The sequence below is a fragment of the Pseudocercospora fijiensis genome (genome assembly GCF_000340215.1).
Source record: "Pseudocercospora fijiensis CIRAD86 unplaced genomic scaffold MYCFIscaffold_10, whole genome shotgun sequence".
Classification (NCBI taxonomy): domain Eukaryota; kingdom Fungi; phylum Ascomycota; class Dothideomycetes; order Mycosphaerellales; family Mycosphaerellaceae; genus Pseudocercospora; species Pseudocercospora fijiensis.
In genome coordinates, this window is record NW_006921541.1 from 1,145,794 (window position 1) to 1,161,670 (window position 15,877).

Sequence of the window (15,877 nt, forward strand, 5' to 3'; positions counted from 1 at the left end):
AACGCCCTCTGATCTTACCTCGTCTTTTCATGCTACGGTCGAAATGCTGGTGGCCTTGCTGGAGCACAGGTGGCTGGTTCCTTGATGCGACACTGCTCTTCTGTAGTGATGTTCGCCACAACAGGTATAATCATTGCTTCCACGAGCGTCAACATGCCATTCCTGAATGGTCGAAAGTATGCCTGCAATGCGAGGAGTGTGACAGAGCCATCGAAGCCGACGAAGCTGCGAGTTCAGAGCAACGTTCATCTCCGCGAGTCACGGATATTCCGTGCAATCCTGGATCATTGACAAACTGATCTGCGCATGTGAAAATCCTCACGCGCACTGTCTCAGTACTTGTCACAAGCCCTCGGGCCGAGTTCACTCACATGCACCTCGCAGCAAACCTGGACCGTGCGGAACTTCTACTATAAAAGAAGGTCCATCTCATTCTTGAACTTGACAACGCGCCATCATCTGGCTTGTCTTCACTGGCCGGTCCCTTGGGCCCCGCCAGTCTGCCGTCGTCGGCGACGGTCGTGTGAGGCTACACAGAGTGCTCTTCGTTCACATTCGGGACTGGATGAACTGGTTGAGAGGACAGTAGCGCTGCCGGACAGCGATAAACGGAGCGCCACGCCAGGTGAAGTAAAGCATGATTCTGGCAACCTCGCACGATCAAGTAAGCCAACTCCGCTCTCCAATGTAAACCAGGAATTAGGATCGAGATTTCAAGCGCAGCACAGTGGCATAGTGGCTGAAGCACTAACATAGGGGAGTTTGAGGCCAACTTTACCCATCCTATTCAGCAGCTCTTTTGACCCAAGCCGACCCTCGACCCGAGATGGCAGATACACATGCTTCTGCTTTCAGCGATAGAAGAGCCATGTCAATGTGATAGGCCTGAAGAAGATGAGTAAAACGATCTGGCCTGCATGTAACAGAACGAAGTAAACGACCATCCACCACGTACAAATGATGCCCGTAAATCATAGTCTCGATACAGCCACAGTACTTTCATCTGCGCCACCCACTCATCGCTTGCGGACGCCCGTCCAAGGCGGGCGAGCTTGGTGAGTGAGCATGCAAAGACCGTTCCTGGCCTTGATGTTAATAGCGAGCTCTGGCTGCCAGCAAGAGTGCACACTCTTCGCAAAACTTGTGGAGCGGAGAAGTGAGCACTCTAATAGGCAATGCCTGTCTGCGTGTAACACGAGCAAAAAAATTCCCTCTGTGCGTCTTTTTAAAAACACAAAAGCCAGTTCTTCGCACTCGATCCAACATGGCAAGAGCCCCTTTCTTGCCGCCAACTTCTGTTCACTAAAGTTTACCCAGAATGCATAAGTTATAGATTGAGGGCACGCAAAATCTCTTAAATCATGATGCAGATACCCAATACTGACTGCGACCTGGGATCCATCGGGTCTTCAAAGAACCTGCAAATAGGAACTAAGAGATCTCATCATATTCTAAGGGGCAATGGCGCTCTATGTGTTCCGATCGCAGCATTGACGAGCTCCAAGGCTCGATACTTCTAAAGGGAATGCTTTTCTTCCTGGTCCTTGGACGACATCTTGGGTGAAGCACGACTGCTTTTAGCAGCTTTATATGTGACTGGATATTCTCACAATCTTGGTCTTAACGCAACTTCGCAGACACGGCGGCTTTCCTCGCCCGCCATTCGGACACAGCAAGCACGCTTTCCTCAGCGCCAGATGGTAACGACCAAGCTCTCGAGCCAGGCCAAATGGAACTGGCAGGTGAGCATGCAAAATTGCTTCTCATTCGAGATGAATTGAATGACTACGCACATACTTGAGGAGCATGTGAATACATGAGTCACACGTATTTATTGCGGGGACTATAAAAGATTGACTTTGCAAACAATTACCGCTTTCTTTCTATAACTGTCAGCTCAACGGTGTCCCCGAACTGGGCGCCGGCCTGGCGGTAGCGGCTGTGTTGACTGCTAATATTGATTGATGAAAATTACCAACTCACCTGCTCGCAAGTCCAGCTGCGGAGTCTTCGCTTCCTTACAGAGTCTCAAAAGTTGAGGTGAGGTGAGCCACCTGAGACCTTCTATATCGCCTCGAGCAAGTGACTGTCCAAGTCATGTGCACCTTCGAAGTAAGCATTTAAGACCTTCGCTTCAACCAAATTCTTCTTTCCTATAACAGTCAACTCGCCGGTGTTACTACATGTATACTGGGCTCCGGCAAGCTGGCTTAGCAGACGACGCGAGGAAGGAATTGATGTTGGCCTGAAGATGATCAAAGAGAGAGACTATCAAATATTGTCTCCGGCGCGGGACGATCTTTCTCATGTTCGTCGGCATATATAACTGTAAGCAGCTGCATCCTCTCAGGGAAACCAGTGCAAATGCTCCCATGCCAGCAGCTCATCACTGCCGTCGACCTCGATGCGGACCAGGTTTGGGCAGGCGCGGAAAGGAACCTGGAATCCAACATCGATGACCCATTTGGGGTTGGGAAGGAATTCTACACGCTCCCCAAGTAAGTGCCCACTGATGTCGAAGCGGACATCTTTGAACAACGCCCAAGTCATCGGCTTCAGGCGAGTGTCATCAAAGTGCTCACAATTTTATTGAGGCAGAGGAAGGTCTGGTGTCCAGTCTTCGGCCAGGAATGGAGCGAGACGCGACACCAGCGAACGGTTTCCGTTCGCTGGTCGGGAAACTTGTTGGCCCAGCTGCCGGCGCCCCAAAAGTGATTGCGGTCTGAATAGCATCGCTTCTTGATTGCAAAGCTGTAAACATGTGCAGCAGCTTGTTGAGGTGTGCAACCAATTGTAGTCACAGATTCCTGGCTGCGCGAAATGTAGCTCGAAGATGGTGTCGAGAACTTCCTTAGGGAGCCACCAAAGACGAGCGTCTTTCGCGGTTGAGATAACCTCTTATCTCCTCGCGGGTATCTGGCAAGTCCGCTACCTGAGATGCCATACTTCAAGTTCGTGAAGGGTGTTACTGGCCAGAACATGAATGCAGTAATTCGAGCACAAGGAATTGCAGAGTGTCCAGATACTTTGGGCTGGGTCAGTGATGGCTTGGCGATTGAATCTATTTGTGACTTTTGGGGTCATGTGATGGCTTTGGAGATGCCACCAGGTCTTGTCCAGCATGATGGTGGGCCTACTTCGAGCTTGGCGGAAGTGGAATCAGCAACGATGAACGTAAGAGATTTGCTCGAGCTGTGACATTGTGGAAGGCAGGCTCAATTGGCTTGCAGCGTAGCGTTTGGTTGTGTCCGGACCACATGCAGCTAATTACATATCCAGGCGTTTGTTGCCCGAGATCTCTGACTTTGCAGAAAGCAGACACAGGTGACAAGTCGCGCTCCTGGTAAGGAGATGCTTCGAATATCGAGTGTGCAGAGGAGAGGAGCGCCAAAGATGTGCCGGATTGGCCACGGTGCTCTTTGCTGGTCCCGTGCTACATGCGAGGTCGGATCATGTGTTTGAGATGCTCCGTTTTCTTAGGAACATCGAATGAAGGACGAGTTGATCTGCCAACTAACTCGTTCAACTTTCACTGATGTTGTCGCTCGCACAAATCTCCCGATCCTTTAATACTCGACTCGCTTTCTCCTCCTGTAAATCCTGATAGCCTCTTGTGTCCTGGGTGGCTTCCCGCTGCCGAACGAAGAAGTCTATCCGATCTTGTCTATTCGTCATGCCATTTGCTTCCTGCCTGACTTTTCGCAGTTCCTTAGCAGCTCTGTCATGTACGATGTCTCTCTGCTCTACCAAATAGCTGCCCGCTTCTGATGCCCGCTTGCCATTTAGCGAGCTGCCGATGATTGCTAGAGCGACAATTGCTGCCAGAAAGTACGAATTGGCCATGTATACAGGCGGCGTCTTTGTCTTACCGCCTGAGTCCCTGTGTTGCCGCCACCTCTCCCAGTCCTCCCAGGTGGCGTTCTGCCAGACCGGGTCATTGGGATCACGCCAACTCTGGCTGAATGGCCCGGCTGGGGAGGGTGTTCCCCAAGTATCTCTGCTCCCAACTTCTGCCTTGCCATTCCAGCCCGAACCGAATCGATCGTATGCGCTGCGTTTGGTAGGATCCGAGAGAATGTTGTGCGCAGCCACTATGAGACGATACCGCTCCATCTTGAGTTGATGTGCGGGGTCATCTTTCGACTTGCCATTACCGTGCAAGTCTGGATGGTATAGCTTGACTAGTTTGTAGTAATGCGCTTTGCGATATTCTCCATCATGCTTAAGATCGAATATCTGGTATGGAGTGGGACTATTCTGCCCTTTATGTGGCTCAGGCCATACGTGTGCTGGCTCTGGCTCTGCTTTCTCCGCTGGGTCACTGTGACCCTTATCACTACTGTCACCGGCGATGGTCGCGTATCCGTATTGGAAACATTGTGATGGTCGTGTGCCTTGTGTGCCTCGATGTCGACAGCTTGGTGACGTAGACGACTGGGAAGCGCTCAAAGATGCATGAAACGATTGGAGGTGGTTGGCGGCGAGGAGGCTAGATCTTTTGATAACCATTAGGAAAGGCCGAGAGACATGTACAGTGGCACATTGTACCAGATATTGGAGTAAAGTCGTGAGGTCGACAGTAGCAACACACGTTGTGAGATCAAATGATCGCATTCTTGCTCAGCAAGGTCGGCGTGTCGGCCCTCGGCCATCGGCGTTTTGTCCAGGGTCCACGATAAGCGAGAAGCCTATTTCGCGTCTCGATCTGCCAGCCGCGTCGACTTCAAAACACAAGAACACTTCACACATTTCGTGGCCTGAAGCACATCCGGGATCAACCACATCCGCGTCAGCGATACGTGATGTTCACACACCTCTCCCACCTCGATTAGCATGCCATTCGACAAGGACAGCGGGCTGGTCTTCAAGGAGGCAACAATACGCCTTCCGGGATGCCGACATGATGTGGAGCATCATAGTCTTTATGCGAAGCGGCGCCAGCAGAGCAGACCCGATTATGGCACAAGCAGTCTTGCGAAGACTGCAATCCACACGCTTCTGAATCACTTGAGTAGCCTGGAGGCAGCAGCACTTCGGTGCTTGCCGGAGCATATCGTAGAAAACCTATGGACAGCTGTCGCGCGGGCGTAAGTCAGCTTCACCGATATATTTGGATATATCTCATCTCCTCCAGGGGCGCAGACTCACTACACGCGTGGCAGCTCTTCGCCAAGACTGGCTATTTTGGCCGCCAGTTTGTCAAGACCTTCAGCATTTCCTGCGTCCAGTGCAGCCGGCGTTTGCTTGGCCTTGCGGGAAAGGCGCCACTACGCAGTCAATCCAGCTGGATGACGACTCTGACGCTCTGCGATTCGCCATACGACATTGCTCAGCTCATGGGCCTGGCCAAACTGGATGGTCTGCAGAACCTATACATTCGATCCAACAGACCACCGTCCCAAACGCACGAAACCACATTCTCTGGCAGGATATTGAGAGCATTGGCGATTGAAGCAAAGGATTACGGCGCACTGTCCCAATTGGAAACCCTCTTCGTCGACAACCCGCGAGACGTCACCCTCAACACCTTGCAGTACTTGAATAACTTCCCGGCTCTGAATTTATTCTGCGCACGCGACTGCAACTTCCCGAAGCGCAAAACACTGATGTCCCAAATACAGGGGTTGGGCTGGCATCTTGATGAGGAACATGATGTAGCAGGATTGTCTTACTATTACACGACCTTCCAACGCTCTCACGACTCAAAAAGGCCTTCGTGGCCCACCGTTGTGCGCACTTTTCTGGAGCACCGACGCGCTCAAACTTCCGAGATCAATCGCCCGATGCTCAACGTCGATATCGTCCCGTACTGCGTCAGCGAGAGCTATTCGTCGGTCTCATTGGACTCGACAGCATTTGCTAGCCGGGTGTTGTGTTTCCTGAGAGACCAGGAGCGAGCATCCAAATCCAAGACTATGCCTGTACCTGAACCACCTGCGAAGCGAAGGAAGCTGAATACCAAGAAGTTGGGAGCATTTGACGATCTACTGCACGGATTGACCTGTTGAAGTCTAAGTAGACTCTTATCTCCCGATCCATGGTGTGCATACTGAGGGCATCTTCTGAGGCTGTCAAGATCTGAGTCTCGGATTCAACAATGATCTGGACTGTAAAACACTCAGGCCTGGCGAAAGGGGGACAGGACTGGCCTCCATTTTGGCCCGGACTACTCCCTACTACTTAAGCTGACCCGGCATCCATTTCCAGTGAAAATTTGCTTGCTCGAATGCTGGAGTAAACATCTGATTGAAAGACCTTAAGTTAAGCTCAGTTGACTGAACACAGCATACGGGAGAATGGCAGTTCATAGCATGTTCTCAAACAGGCCAGACTCTTACGAGTTGAGCTATCTGAATAAGCAAAGATGCTGCGTGGGGTGGCAGTGTGGCCAGCTCACCAAACTGTGTCTAGAGAATGAAGCCTAGAACAAACCAGACAGAACCAAGACCAAGGTGGACGACAGTCTGCAGATCTCGAGCGAGGACACAGAATCATGAGGCACGCATCCAAGCACACCGTCTAACGACTTCCCGGTTCTTGGCCGGTGTATCGCGTGAACCCTTGATTCTACATAGCACAGCGCAAGGCAACGATGTGCGGAAGGTCGTGTCATCTGAAGCTATGTCTGAAGCACAACATGGAGCGACCGCAGCATGACTGTTGTGAGAACGCAGAACGATAAGGATCTGACCTAGTCTTCTCCAGTGCATCTCTAGGAATCATCGGTCAAGCCTTGGCCTCGGAACATTCGGACAGAGTACGCCTTGCTTGTATCTCTACGCTCACCATCAACTGTTCCGCATTTCGTGCACTCGTCATCTTCAATCAGACTAAGCAGGGGTATCGTTTCCCATGACCGACATGCTCGAGCCAAAGTGGTGCATCTCTCACGCGACGTTCAATTCAGCAGCGTCAAACACTGTCTCGGACTAAATCCTGTTCTATGCACAAGAAGAAGTCCCATATTTGCAGTGGGGACTCATCAACAGCCACAATTTACCCCAAGCGATGCAAGGTCACCGAAATCTTGGTTGCAATACCATTGCCCATGCAACTGGCACAAGTTTCTACCAAGATACGAATATGCAAGGAGAACGTGCTTCCGAAGAGCAAGACAAGCGCCGAGTCATGACGACAACCATCGATAATCATAACCAATCCACCGCGTTCTCAACCTGAAACCTTCCGGTCCATGCAAATCTCGCAACACAAGCCACAGCAGTTTCCGATGCATTTGCATGTCTAGCGTCGATCTTCTCGGAGCATTTTGCGGAATAATCTCTGGTACATGCACGAGAAGTAATGGTTTCACAACAGTTTAGATTGTCACAGGGACCACCAGGAACCGAGGAGCCGCTCATGCATACACGAGATTCCTCCGAATGCAAACGGCTCTGGACATTGCATATATTGGCTGCAGCAGCAGCATGAGATCACCATGTGCGGGATACATATTGATGTCTTACAGATCAAGCAGCGAGCACGTCATGACTCCTCAACAGGAAAATCGTCTAAACGGCTGACTATCAATTTGCAACGACATTTCGAGGTTGCCGATTAGCAAGTAGAGACGATGGGAATACGGGCATTGATGAGTGTCGTTGATACTGGAGTCAGGTGTCGGAGCACGCGCGCGATACGATGCTACTGGCTTGGCTTGGGTAATGAGTGCACAGATCATTGCAACAATCAGGCCTCCTTTATCGTCCCAGTTGACAAGGCAACGAATCGAAATGCCTTACCTAGACGACAACAGTATCAATCTGCTATCGAACAAGTGAAATTCGATAGCCACCTTTGCTTCGACTAATGAAATAGATGTCCATATGTCACTGTGTTATGTATATGGATGGATGTTGCGGGTACCTTATGCTGAAGGAGCATGTGATGTATGGCTCAAAGTGCCGATCCTATCTTCTTATTTTCCTTTTTCGAGCTACATTCTGATTCCTTTTCTCCCGCGTGTCTTTGCGGGATAGGAAGTTGGAGTGATAACAATTCGTTGAGGAGCATGCATGGCCTTCCGCCTACTGATATCGGGAAAGAGGGCTGGATTGGATTGTTGATTGCCAAGGTCATGATCGTTGATGTCGTAGCTCCATTCTCAGTAGTCGACACGCTATGTAGCTTTTACCTAGAGCAGATGAAAGCATCTACCTCATGCCAATTTTGTGCTACACAGTGGTTTCTAAATCCTTTCCGGCAGGTGCATATTCATCGTGGCATTGCGAAGTCGAACCGTCACACACAGACTACTCGATGATCTTTGTTGGAGGTGTAGATTATGTTCCGAAGTCGTGAAAGCGCGATGAGAGGTAAAGCTCAAAGCATCGACAGATGGCTTCGTCGACAATATAAGTCTGCATCAAAAACCTGGCATCTATACCTGTATGCATTCTTTTGCCTCCCATTGCTCAATATATGGGGATCCGTTCTCATTGCGCCATTCCATTCCATTCATCCCATGCAACTCTTCGTAGAGAGGATTCTTTCGCTAAAGATCAAAAAGTATCAACATCAAATTGCAAGCATGAGCTGTTTACATGCAGGCGGCACCGTCGATGCCAATGACCTTGCCGTTGACCCATTCACCGTCTTGGGACGCGAGGAAGCATACGACGCGGGCGATATCGATTGGCTGGCCGACACGGGCCATTGGTGACCAAGTCTTAGCATACTGTGGAGGATAAGTCAGTTGATGATTATTGATTGTGGGTGATGCTGTTAAAACATACCTCGTCAACCTGGTCATCAGTAAGGGTCTCGCCGTTTGGAATGTACTCGCGGCACACAGCGTGGTACATATCCGTCTTGATACCACCTGGAGCAACGCAGTTGACAGTGATCTTCTTGTCGCCGCAGTCGATGGCCATGCAGCGGACAAAAGTCTCAATGGCACCCTTGGAGCCAGAGTAGACAGCGTGCTTCGGTACACCTTTGGCCTGACCGGTGATGGAGCCCATGAGGATGATTCGGCCACCAATGGACAAGTGCTTGTATGCCTCACGGGCAACGAAAAACTGTCCGCGGGTGTTGATGCGCATGACGCGGTCATATTCCTCCTCAGTGACATCCTTCAAGTGACCAAAAGACACGACGCCAGAGTTTGAGCAGACGATGTCGAGCTGGCCGAAGTGCTCGACAGCTTGGTCCATGAGGCGGGTAGTCTGTGCAACATCGCCAACATCGGCCTTGAGGGCGATCGCGTCGCCGCCATTCTTCTTGATCGAGTCGACGACTTTGTTGGCTGCGTCGGCGGAGTTGGCGTAGTTGACAACGACCTTGGCACCGCGGCGGGCGAGCTCAGTGGCCATTGCGGCACCGATACCACGGCCGGAGCCCGTGACGAGGGCGACCTTGCCATCGAGGCGGGAGGTTTCGACGGCCGGAGGAGCAGACATGACTGTTGGGATTGAGGGGCTGAGGAAATGTGCTTTCAAGGAGTTGTATTTAGAGATCGCACCGAGAGGGTCGAGAGAGAGTCGATGTTCAGAGGTGGAAGAGGACATTCTTTCCAGACGATGGAGGAAGAAGGGAAGATTTGTAGATGCATGGCTTTCCGGGGACTAGCACCCGGCTCCACAGAGGTCCTGCTTCGTGCATTGTCGCTGGCGAAGATGGCACGCCTTGTGTGGCAGAAGAATGAGCTTCGGCACGGTGGTGAAGAGCGAAGAGCGAGAGAGCGAGAGAGCGAGAGAGCGAAGGTGAGCGGCGGCGGCGGCGGCGGCAGAGACGCGGGAGTGTTTCTGAATTTAGAATAGACGCTCGCCTGCAGGAACAGCCGCACGTCGGCAATCGGCCTTTCGCTCGCGCTTGGCGCAATTCGTCCACGGACTCTCCACTTCCATTCTCCGTTCGCTCTTGTACCTGTGCTTGATGACACTTGCAATGCTGTTGGTGTGTCTGCATGCTCGATGGAAGAATCCAAGCAAGACGATCTTCTTCTCATATCTACATAGAATACTCCACGCACTCTCGGACCTTGCCCACGACAGATCGAGAGAGACATCATAACAGAGCCTCTTCACTTTCACATCAAGCTTTTTCGCAGAAGGTCTCGGGACTTAACAAGCACCGGAAAGCAAGCCAGAGTACCACCACGTTTCGCACCAAGAGAGCTATCGATCATGAAAGGCAGAAGAAGCAACGCCAACCAGTGAGTGAGCTCTCCGAACATGTGTTCTCTGCAAGGCACAAGCCGCTGGAGAATTCCCCGTGTGCCTGTACCTGTGCCTGGATGTGGTTGGCTATTCATCAACATACGAGCATCGATCAGTATGTATTGGTCCGATCACAAATCCCGGCACAACTTGACCTGAGCCTCAAGCTCAAGTTATTTATCCGGCAAAGATTCTGGAGAGCCGCTCGAACATGCGTGTTCGTGTCGATTCATTTCCGTTTCAGGCCAGCATATTTGCCGACGCAGGAGAAGTCCGTAGTGAAGAATAACTATGGGGTACGACCAAGTTTCTCGCGGTAGTTAGTCTCTTGGAAAGTCGTAGTGTAGTGAGGAGAACCGCGATGCGCAGTGCAGCACGAGTCTAGTGAGTGCAGTAGTGTCGGAGAAGCACAGATGCAAGAACAAAGAATAGAACTGGGACCATGAGTTCGAAAAGTTGGAATGTATAGCAGCAAAGTACGCGTGTCCGCGACGCCGGATTTTTTCATCTCTCTCTCTCTCTCTCTCTCTCTCCCTCTCTCTCCCTCTCTCTCTGCATTCAAACATTATACGCAACGTGTAAAAAAAGCGCCCGTGACGCTTCCTTGCGCACCTTCATGACCTGCACTCGATCTCTCTAAGTCAACCACGTGGGCCTGGAAATCTGTACCACAGATCCCGACCAACTCTGGAGACCACCCGAAGTACATCCAAGAGTAACACCTCGCCCGCTCGCAAGCAAAACTTCACTGTGGTATCAAAATCAAACAATTGCGCCGTTCGCACAAGACATTATTATGAGAGTCGTGTTCTCGTCAACAGGACAAGCCATCGCGTCCGGCCAGGCCATTCGGGATGAAGCTACATGGTAAGGACAGGATGTGTCACCACTGGTCAGAGGATGATCCTGAGGGTTGCGCTGTACTTGCGCGTGCGGTGAGAGTGCTAACGCTGGCCGGAGGACGGACCATCGCAAACTCTTGAAACTATGATTAGGCATTACGACGCCGCCATGCAGCGTCCTTACGGGGAAGAAAAGTCCTTCAGCCTCTCGCTAGACGTTCAAGCTTGGACCGAATTCCGTCGGAGAAGCGGTTCGCAGCGCCTTCGTCGATGACTTCGATGCAGTGCTGCAGGACGTTGTACGCACGATCGAGGCTCATCTGTGAGCCATCTGGCTTCGTCACACACGGCACACCTTCACGCTTGGTGAGGTAGCGGATGATGAGCGGATGGTCAGCAGTCAGAGCATCGATTGCAAATGATGGGCCGGGCACAGGGAACATGCCAGTGCTGTTTGGCGATATTTGTTCCTTGTGCGTGAGGCTGTCAGTCCACAAGACGAGGGCGACTCGATAGATCGCGCCCGCCCACCATGGTGGTCGAGTACCACGAGGCATAGCGCGGATCAACCGGAAGACTTGGCCACAGTGGTAGACTGCCTCCTCAACATCCTGAATGCATCGCTTGTGCATCCAAACGAGGTTCTGGTAGGTACCATCGAAGCTCTCACGTCGAGCTAGACGCTCGATTTCTTGGAAGTTCGTGACTGCATTCAAGCTGATCAAGTGGAAGATGACGAGGTTGGTCTGCATCATGGGGCAAAGTGGGTTGGCCTTGAGATATCGCTCTGCAAGGTCGAACCATCTGCCCAACAATGATTGCGCCTCCTCAAGTCTGGTCCTGGTGGAAGACGCACTGATTGTTCTGGGCGCCGCGTTATTGTTCTTGCGGCTTGCTTCCGAAAAGCAGCTCAGCAGCTGACTTTGCTGGTAGACCAACGATTGGAGAGGATGTAACAGTAAGCGCATCTGGAGGGGAGTCATCTCGATGCCGAGCGGAATCATCTCATCGTCGAGGAAGTGGCGGAAAAGATCTCGAAGAGACAATGGCCGAGCACCTGAACCGACCGAAGAGTATCCGCCGGAGAACTCATGCACCTGTTCAAAGATCGTCGACCACTCTACAGCACTTCGTGCTTGCCACAGGCGATCAGCGTCGGGCATGGGCGCACCAAACTCGGTGACGGAGAAGAGCGGTGCTGTATCGTGGAAGAGGGCCAGATCCTGGTCCACCATAACCCAAGAATACATGAGGCGACTCCTCGCCTCATTCTGAATCCATTCGCTCCAGAGGTGATCTCTATTGCCTTGGTGGTTGATGGTATTTGTGGTGGTTGAAATCCTTTCAAGGATGCCAGAATGTCTCAACATGGCCAGGTACATACCACGCTGGCCCATGGCGATATCAATCTGCCACTTGTCACCGCTCCATGCCGCTTGGACGGTGAAGAGCAGAGCAGCGTGCAGAACGATGGGATCACCAGACATGATGATGTCCTTCTCGATCAAGTCGAAGAGCGAAATGCGACAAGCCTCGGTGAGACCACCAGTCAACATACGTGCCTCAGTCGAAGGAATGTTCATCGCACCCTGGGCAATCATCATCAGCACCAGCAAGCTCGATGCCTTATCGTTGTAGCAATGCATCAACTCGTTCGCGTCGAGGACGCCTCTGGAAGTGAGTGGGTAGTAGCGTTCGAAGGAGTTGGCGTATGATCGCAAGAAGTATTCCAAGACACGACCAGGTGGCAGCAGGACGAAATTCGAGGCATATGAATTGGGAGTGTTGTGGCCTGCAGCGTTGGTCTGCCCTTCTTGTCGGTGGATTTCGAGCGCCTTATGCAGAAAGCTCTGCGTGATAGCGAGAAGCTTGTCGCGTGTGCTCTCGTGCAATTGCATGACAGTCAAGTGGTCACCTCCAGCAATGTCGGCGTCCTCCCATTGGGGACTCCAGCTCGCCCAGCCTTGGTGGTTTCGCAGAGTCTGTTCGAGACGTTCCAGATTCTGGCGTGCAGTCTTTGGACATGCCGTCGAAGGCACAATTGGAGTACATCGAAAGGCAGACCAGGCGTCTTGGGCTGCTATAATCGAAGGCATCTCGCCGTTGACGTCTGGAGCTGGTGATGATTGCGACTGATTGGAGTGCACCGAATGTACGTGTGATGGACGATGCGAGTGCTGCGGGAAGGCTGTGGCAGAGCTATTGAGCTCCATGTCATGGAACTGGCGATCGAGCTTTGGTGTTTCCAGAGGTGTGATCAGCGGCTGCATAGCATTGGCAACATCAGGCATGATTGTTAGCATTCCGTCTCCATCGGGCGGCAGAGACAGAGCGCTTGGATCAAAACCTATCTCAGCGTTCATAATCATATGCGGCTGGACCAGTCCATCATAGCCAATGGGCATCTGCATCTGCGACCAGTCCAGCATGAAGCGTGGACTCGACCCAGCTTCAGAGCCATCCTTGCCAATGTTGTTCGCAAACTCATTGTATCCCGACAGGGGGGTGTTGTGCATGTATTGGGCGCCTGGCGTAGGCATCTGTGGCGAGAAGGTGGTTGGTGGTGTCGGAGCACTCGTTGGCTGATCAGCATACTGCGTTGGTGGAGCATCGACAACTGGTGGGGCGGTGCTCGGACGGTCTTCAGGAATTGCAGAGATGGATCGTGGTTGCGGGCTCGCTGGCTTCAGAGTGGGTGGCTGTTGGTGAGGGCTCGTGGTGGCGGGCGGTGGCATGGTTGTCTGCTGTGTCTGTTGTGGTTGTTGAGCATTCTCTGTGCTGGGCTGCTGGGCCAGGCCTGCACCTGCCTGTTGCACGCCTGGAGGCATTGAAACTGCACCGTCTGGTGGTATGCCGACACGAGCAGCATTTTTCGAGACTCGTCGTGTCGGGCGTAGAGTGCATCGCAGATTTCGCCCGGCACATCTCGAGCATGGGAACTTCTTGTCGCACTTGGTCTTCGTCTTGGCACAATTGCTGCAAGCGATTGGAGTTCGACCAGCCGACTTTGGTATCATACCATTTGCGGCTGGGATCTCGTGCTGACCTGTTGCATCCCTGCCATGTACTGTGTAATGTCGTTGGAGCAAGTCCCTGAGAACGGATCAGTACATTCGATGGACTGTTGACGGGAGGCAGGCACGGTCGACGCACCTTCGCGCGAAGGACATATGGCAGGTGAAACATTTGAAGGGCTTGACATTGGTGTCTGCAGGGCAAGGTCAGCGGCTCTCCTCTCGATATGAGATTGCTTCGGACAGGATGGTGTCGACTCGACGACTTACGGGTCAAGATATGCCTCTCGAGATGCTCGTCCCTGGTGAAGGACTGGCCACAGTAGGTGCAGAAGACCATGGCTGCTGGGTGGTATCAAGGGCAAGCGAGTGTCGGGTAGGGTAGGGTAGGTAGCGATGCTGTCTTCAGTCGTGCTCCGCGACAACTCCAACGACAGACAGATCGGCGTCGACACAGGTCGGATCGGAGAAATGCAAGGCAAGGCAAGAGCAATCAGATGCAAGAGGAAGGCGCTCGGGGACGTCAGGCTAATAAAACACGACGCCAACCGACGCCGGCGCCGACGCAGCAGCAGCAGCAGCAGCAGCAGGATAAGCGGGAGTGGTAGTGTCCGCTCGCTCGGCTCGTGGTGCGGTGCGGTGATGTGGGGGCGTTGGAAACAGGCTGGAGCCTCGTGCCTCAGGTGCAGACGGTGTCGCGCGCCATGACTTATACATTCGTGCGCTCTCAGTACGGACTGTACGATGCTGGCCCTCGATGCACGTCTGACGCGAGCCCGGAGCCCTGGTCCCTTGTCCCTCTGTATGCACCGGCTTTCTCGTCCATCATCACATACAGTACGAACTGGATCTTGCTCCGACGAAAGCTTCCGCCGGGTGGCACAAGGATGCACTCGTGCTGGGGCGGTCGGAGCATTTCTGCCACGACTGCCAGTTACATGTGCGCAAGCCAGAGTCCAGCACTGACCTGCCTGACCCGGCATGGCAGAACAGAAACGCCTGAGCGTCTGAGAGGAGCCGATGGGTGTGCCCAGCCTGGGCTGCAGCCTCCAAGCGTGAAGCGTGTGAAGCGCGAGGCGTGCAGCGCGAACAGGCACGCCCCTGGCACCACCCCTCCCCGGCAAGGCTTGATTTGCGACGGGGGGCATCCTGGCGCATCGCATGCGTTCGCAAGGGCAGGCGTGCACTCCCGATCTGCAGACACCCATGGGCCCCGCCCCTGTAAACGGGTGCGCCACAAGGCCAAAGACTCAATCTTGGCTAGCGGCGCGCCGGCCTGCTCGACCATCTCGCTTGCCACTCCCAAACGGGCTGCAGCGCTTGGCCGCTCGCCGCATCAAGGCAATGTAAGGCCACTTCATTCGCGCCGCCTGTCGATGCGCAAAACAACACCTCATCGTGAGCAGTACATCCATCGTGCCCGCGTCTTCCTGTCGTACACAGCAAGCCAAACTCACACAGCATCATCCTCATGGCTCGACAATCGCTCTGTACCGCCACGCACCGGCCCTTTGCAGCACGGCGTCGCTGTGAACCTGACCGCGTGCCTTACCAATAGTCTACCATGTGCAAAACCTACCACTCGACACGCTCAGCAACTCGTGCGTGCTCATCTGTCATCACCAGAGTGACCGACTACTGTCCATCTTCCTCTCATTTTTCGCACCACTTTCCTACCCTGAACGAGCTCCCTCCATCCATATCCTGCTGTCATCGTTGTCAGCGCCAGATGCACTCGCTGCCGATCAGTAATGACATTACGGTGGTCTGCGGTGCTGCGCCTTGGCGCGTCAAAGCTGCTGCCTCCTTCTCATCCATCTCGCTTTCCTCCGTATTAGTGAAGCCTGTTCATACCATTGCA

The 15,877-nt window shown here is 52.9% G+C and overlaps 6 protein-coding genes across 6 annotated transcripts; 2 read left to right on the plus strand and 4 right to left on the minus strand.

The window, feature by feature from the left end:
- Positions 1-2,268: 2,268 nt before the first annotated feature.
- On the minus strand, positions 2,269-2,824 carry MYCFIDRAFT_212534 (uncharacterized protein). The gene has a single exon (XM_007933290.1). The coding sequence runs from the start codon at positions 2,548-2,550 to the stop codon at positions 2,347-2,349; it is 204 nt and encodes a 67-aa protein (XP_007931481.1). The 5' UTR covers positions 2,551-2,824; the 3' UTR covers positions 2,269-2,346.
- Positions 2,825-3,460: 636 nt separating this feature from the next.
- Positions 3,461-4,535, minus strand: MYCFIDRAFT_212535 (uncharacterized protein). Its single transcript, XM_007933291.1, has one exon. The coding sequence runs from the start codon at positions 4,507-4,509 to the stop codon at positions 3,523-3,525; it is 987 nt and encodes a 328-aa protein (XP_007931482.1). The 5' UTR covers positions 4,510-4,535; the 3' UTR covers positions 3,461-3,522.
- A 599-nt stretch (positions 4,536-5,134) lies between these two features.
- On the plus strand, positions 5,135-6,008 carry MYCFIDRAFT_84804 (uncharacterized protein; the record flags this gene model as incomplete). Its single annotated transcript, XM_007933292.1, has 1 exon — positions 5,135-6,008. A coding segment is annotated over one exon (874 nt), but the record flags the coding sequence as incomplete, so codon positions are not given.
- Positions 6,009-8,539: 2,531 nt separating this feature from the next.
- Positions 8,540-9,401, minus strand: MYCFIDRAFT_145765 (uncharacterized protein; the record flags this gene model as incomplete). Its single annotated transcript, XM_007933293.1, has 2 exons — positions 8,540-8,677; positions 8,736-9,401. The coding sequence occupies 2 exons, from the start codon at positions 9,399-9,401 to the stop codon at positions 8,540-8,542; spliced, it is 804 nt and encodes a 267-aa protein (XP_007931484.1).
- MYCFIDRAFT_209158 (uncharacterized protein) lies at positions 8,745-11,346 on the plus strand. The gene is made up of 9 exons (XM_007933294.1): positions 8,745-9,704; positions 9,762-9,897; positions 9,930-10,476; positions 10,508-10,556; positions 10,593-10,606; positions 10,638-10,753; positions 10,802-11,027; positions 11,060-11,095; positions 11,121-11,346. The coding sequence occupies exons 1-9, from the start codon at positions 9,429-9,431 to the stop codon at positions 11,149-11,151; spliced, it is 1,431 nt and encodes a 476-aa protein (XP_007931485.1). The 5' UTR covers positions 8,745-9,428; the 3' UTR covers positions 11,152-11,346.
- Positions 10,633-14,356, minus strand: MYCFIDRAFT_216849 (uncharacterized protein; the record flags this gene model as incomplete). Its single annotated transcript, XM_007933295.1, has 3 exons — positions 10,633-14,095; positions 14,156-14,210; positions 14,287-14,356. The coding sequence occupies 3 exons, from the start codon at positions 14,354-14,356 to the stop codon at positions 11,203-11,205; spliced, it is 3,018 nt and encodes a 1,005-aa protein (XP_007931486.1). The 3' UTR covers positions 10,633-11,202.
- Between the last annotated feature and the right edge of the window lie 1,521 nt (positions 14,357-15,877).

Bases quoted from the DNA above. Each gene is read 5' to 3' on its own strand.
- MYCFIDRAFT_212534 (XM_007933290.1), bottom strand. From the start codon at position 2,550: ATGACTTGGGCGTTGTTCAAAGATGTCCGCTTCGACATCAGTGGGCAC.
- MYCFIDRAFT_212535 (XM_007933291.1), bottom strand. From the start codon at position 4,509: ATGGTTATCAAAAGATCTAGCCTCCTCGCCGCCAACCACCTCCAATCG.
- MYCFIDRAFT_209158 (XM_007933294.1), top strand. From the start codon at position 9,429: ATGTGCTTTCAAGGAGTTGTATTTAGAGATCGCACCGAGAGGGTCGAG. The intron at 9,898-9,929 runs GTGTGTCTGCAT...GAAGAATCCAAG, and splicing joins TGACACTTGCAATGCTGTTG to CAAGACGATCTTCTTCTCAT. The intron at 10,477-10,507 runs GTAGTTAGTCTC...GTCGTAGTGTAG, and splicing joins GTACGACCAAGTTTCTCGCG to TGAGGAGAACCGCGATGCGC.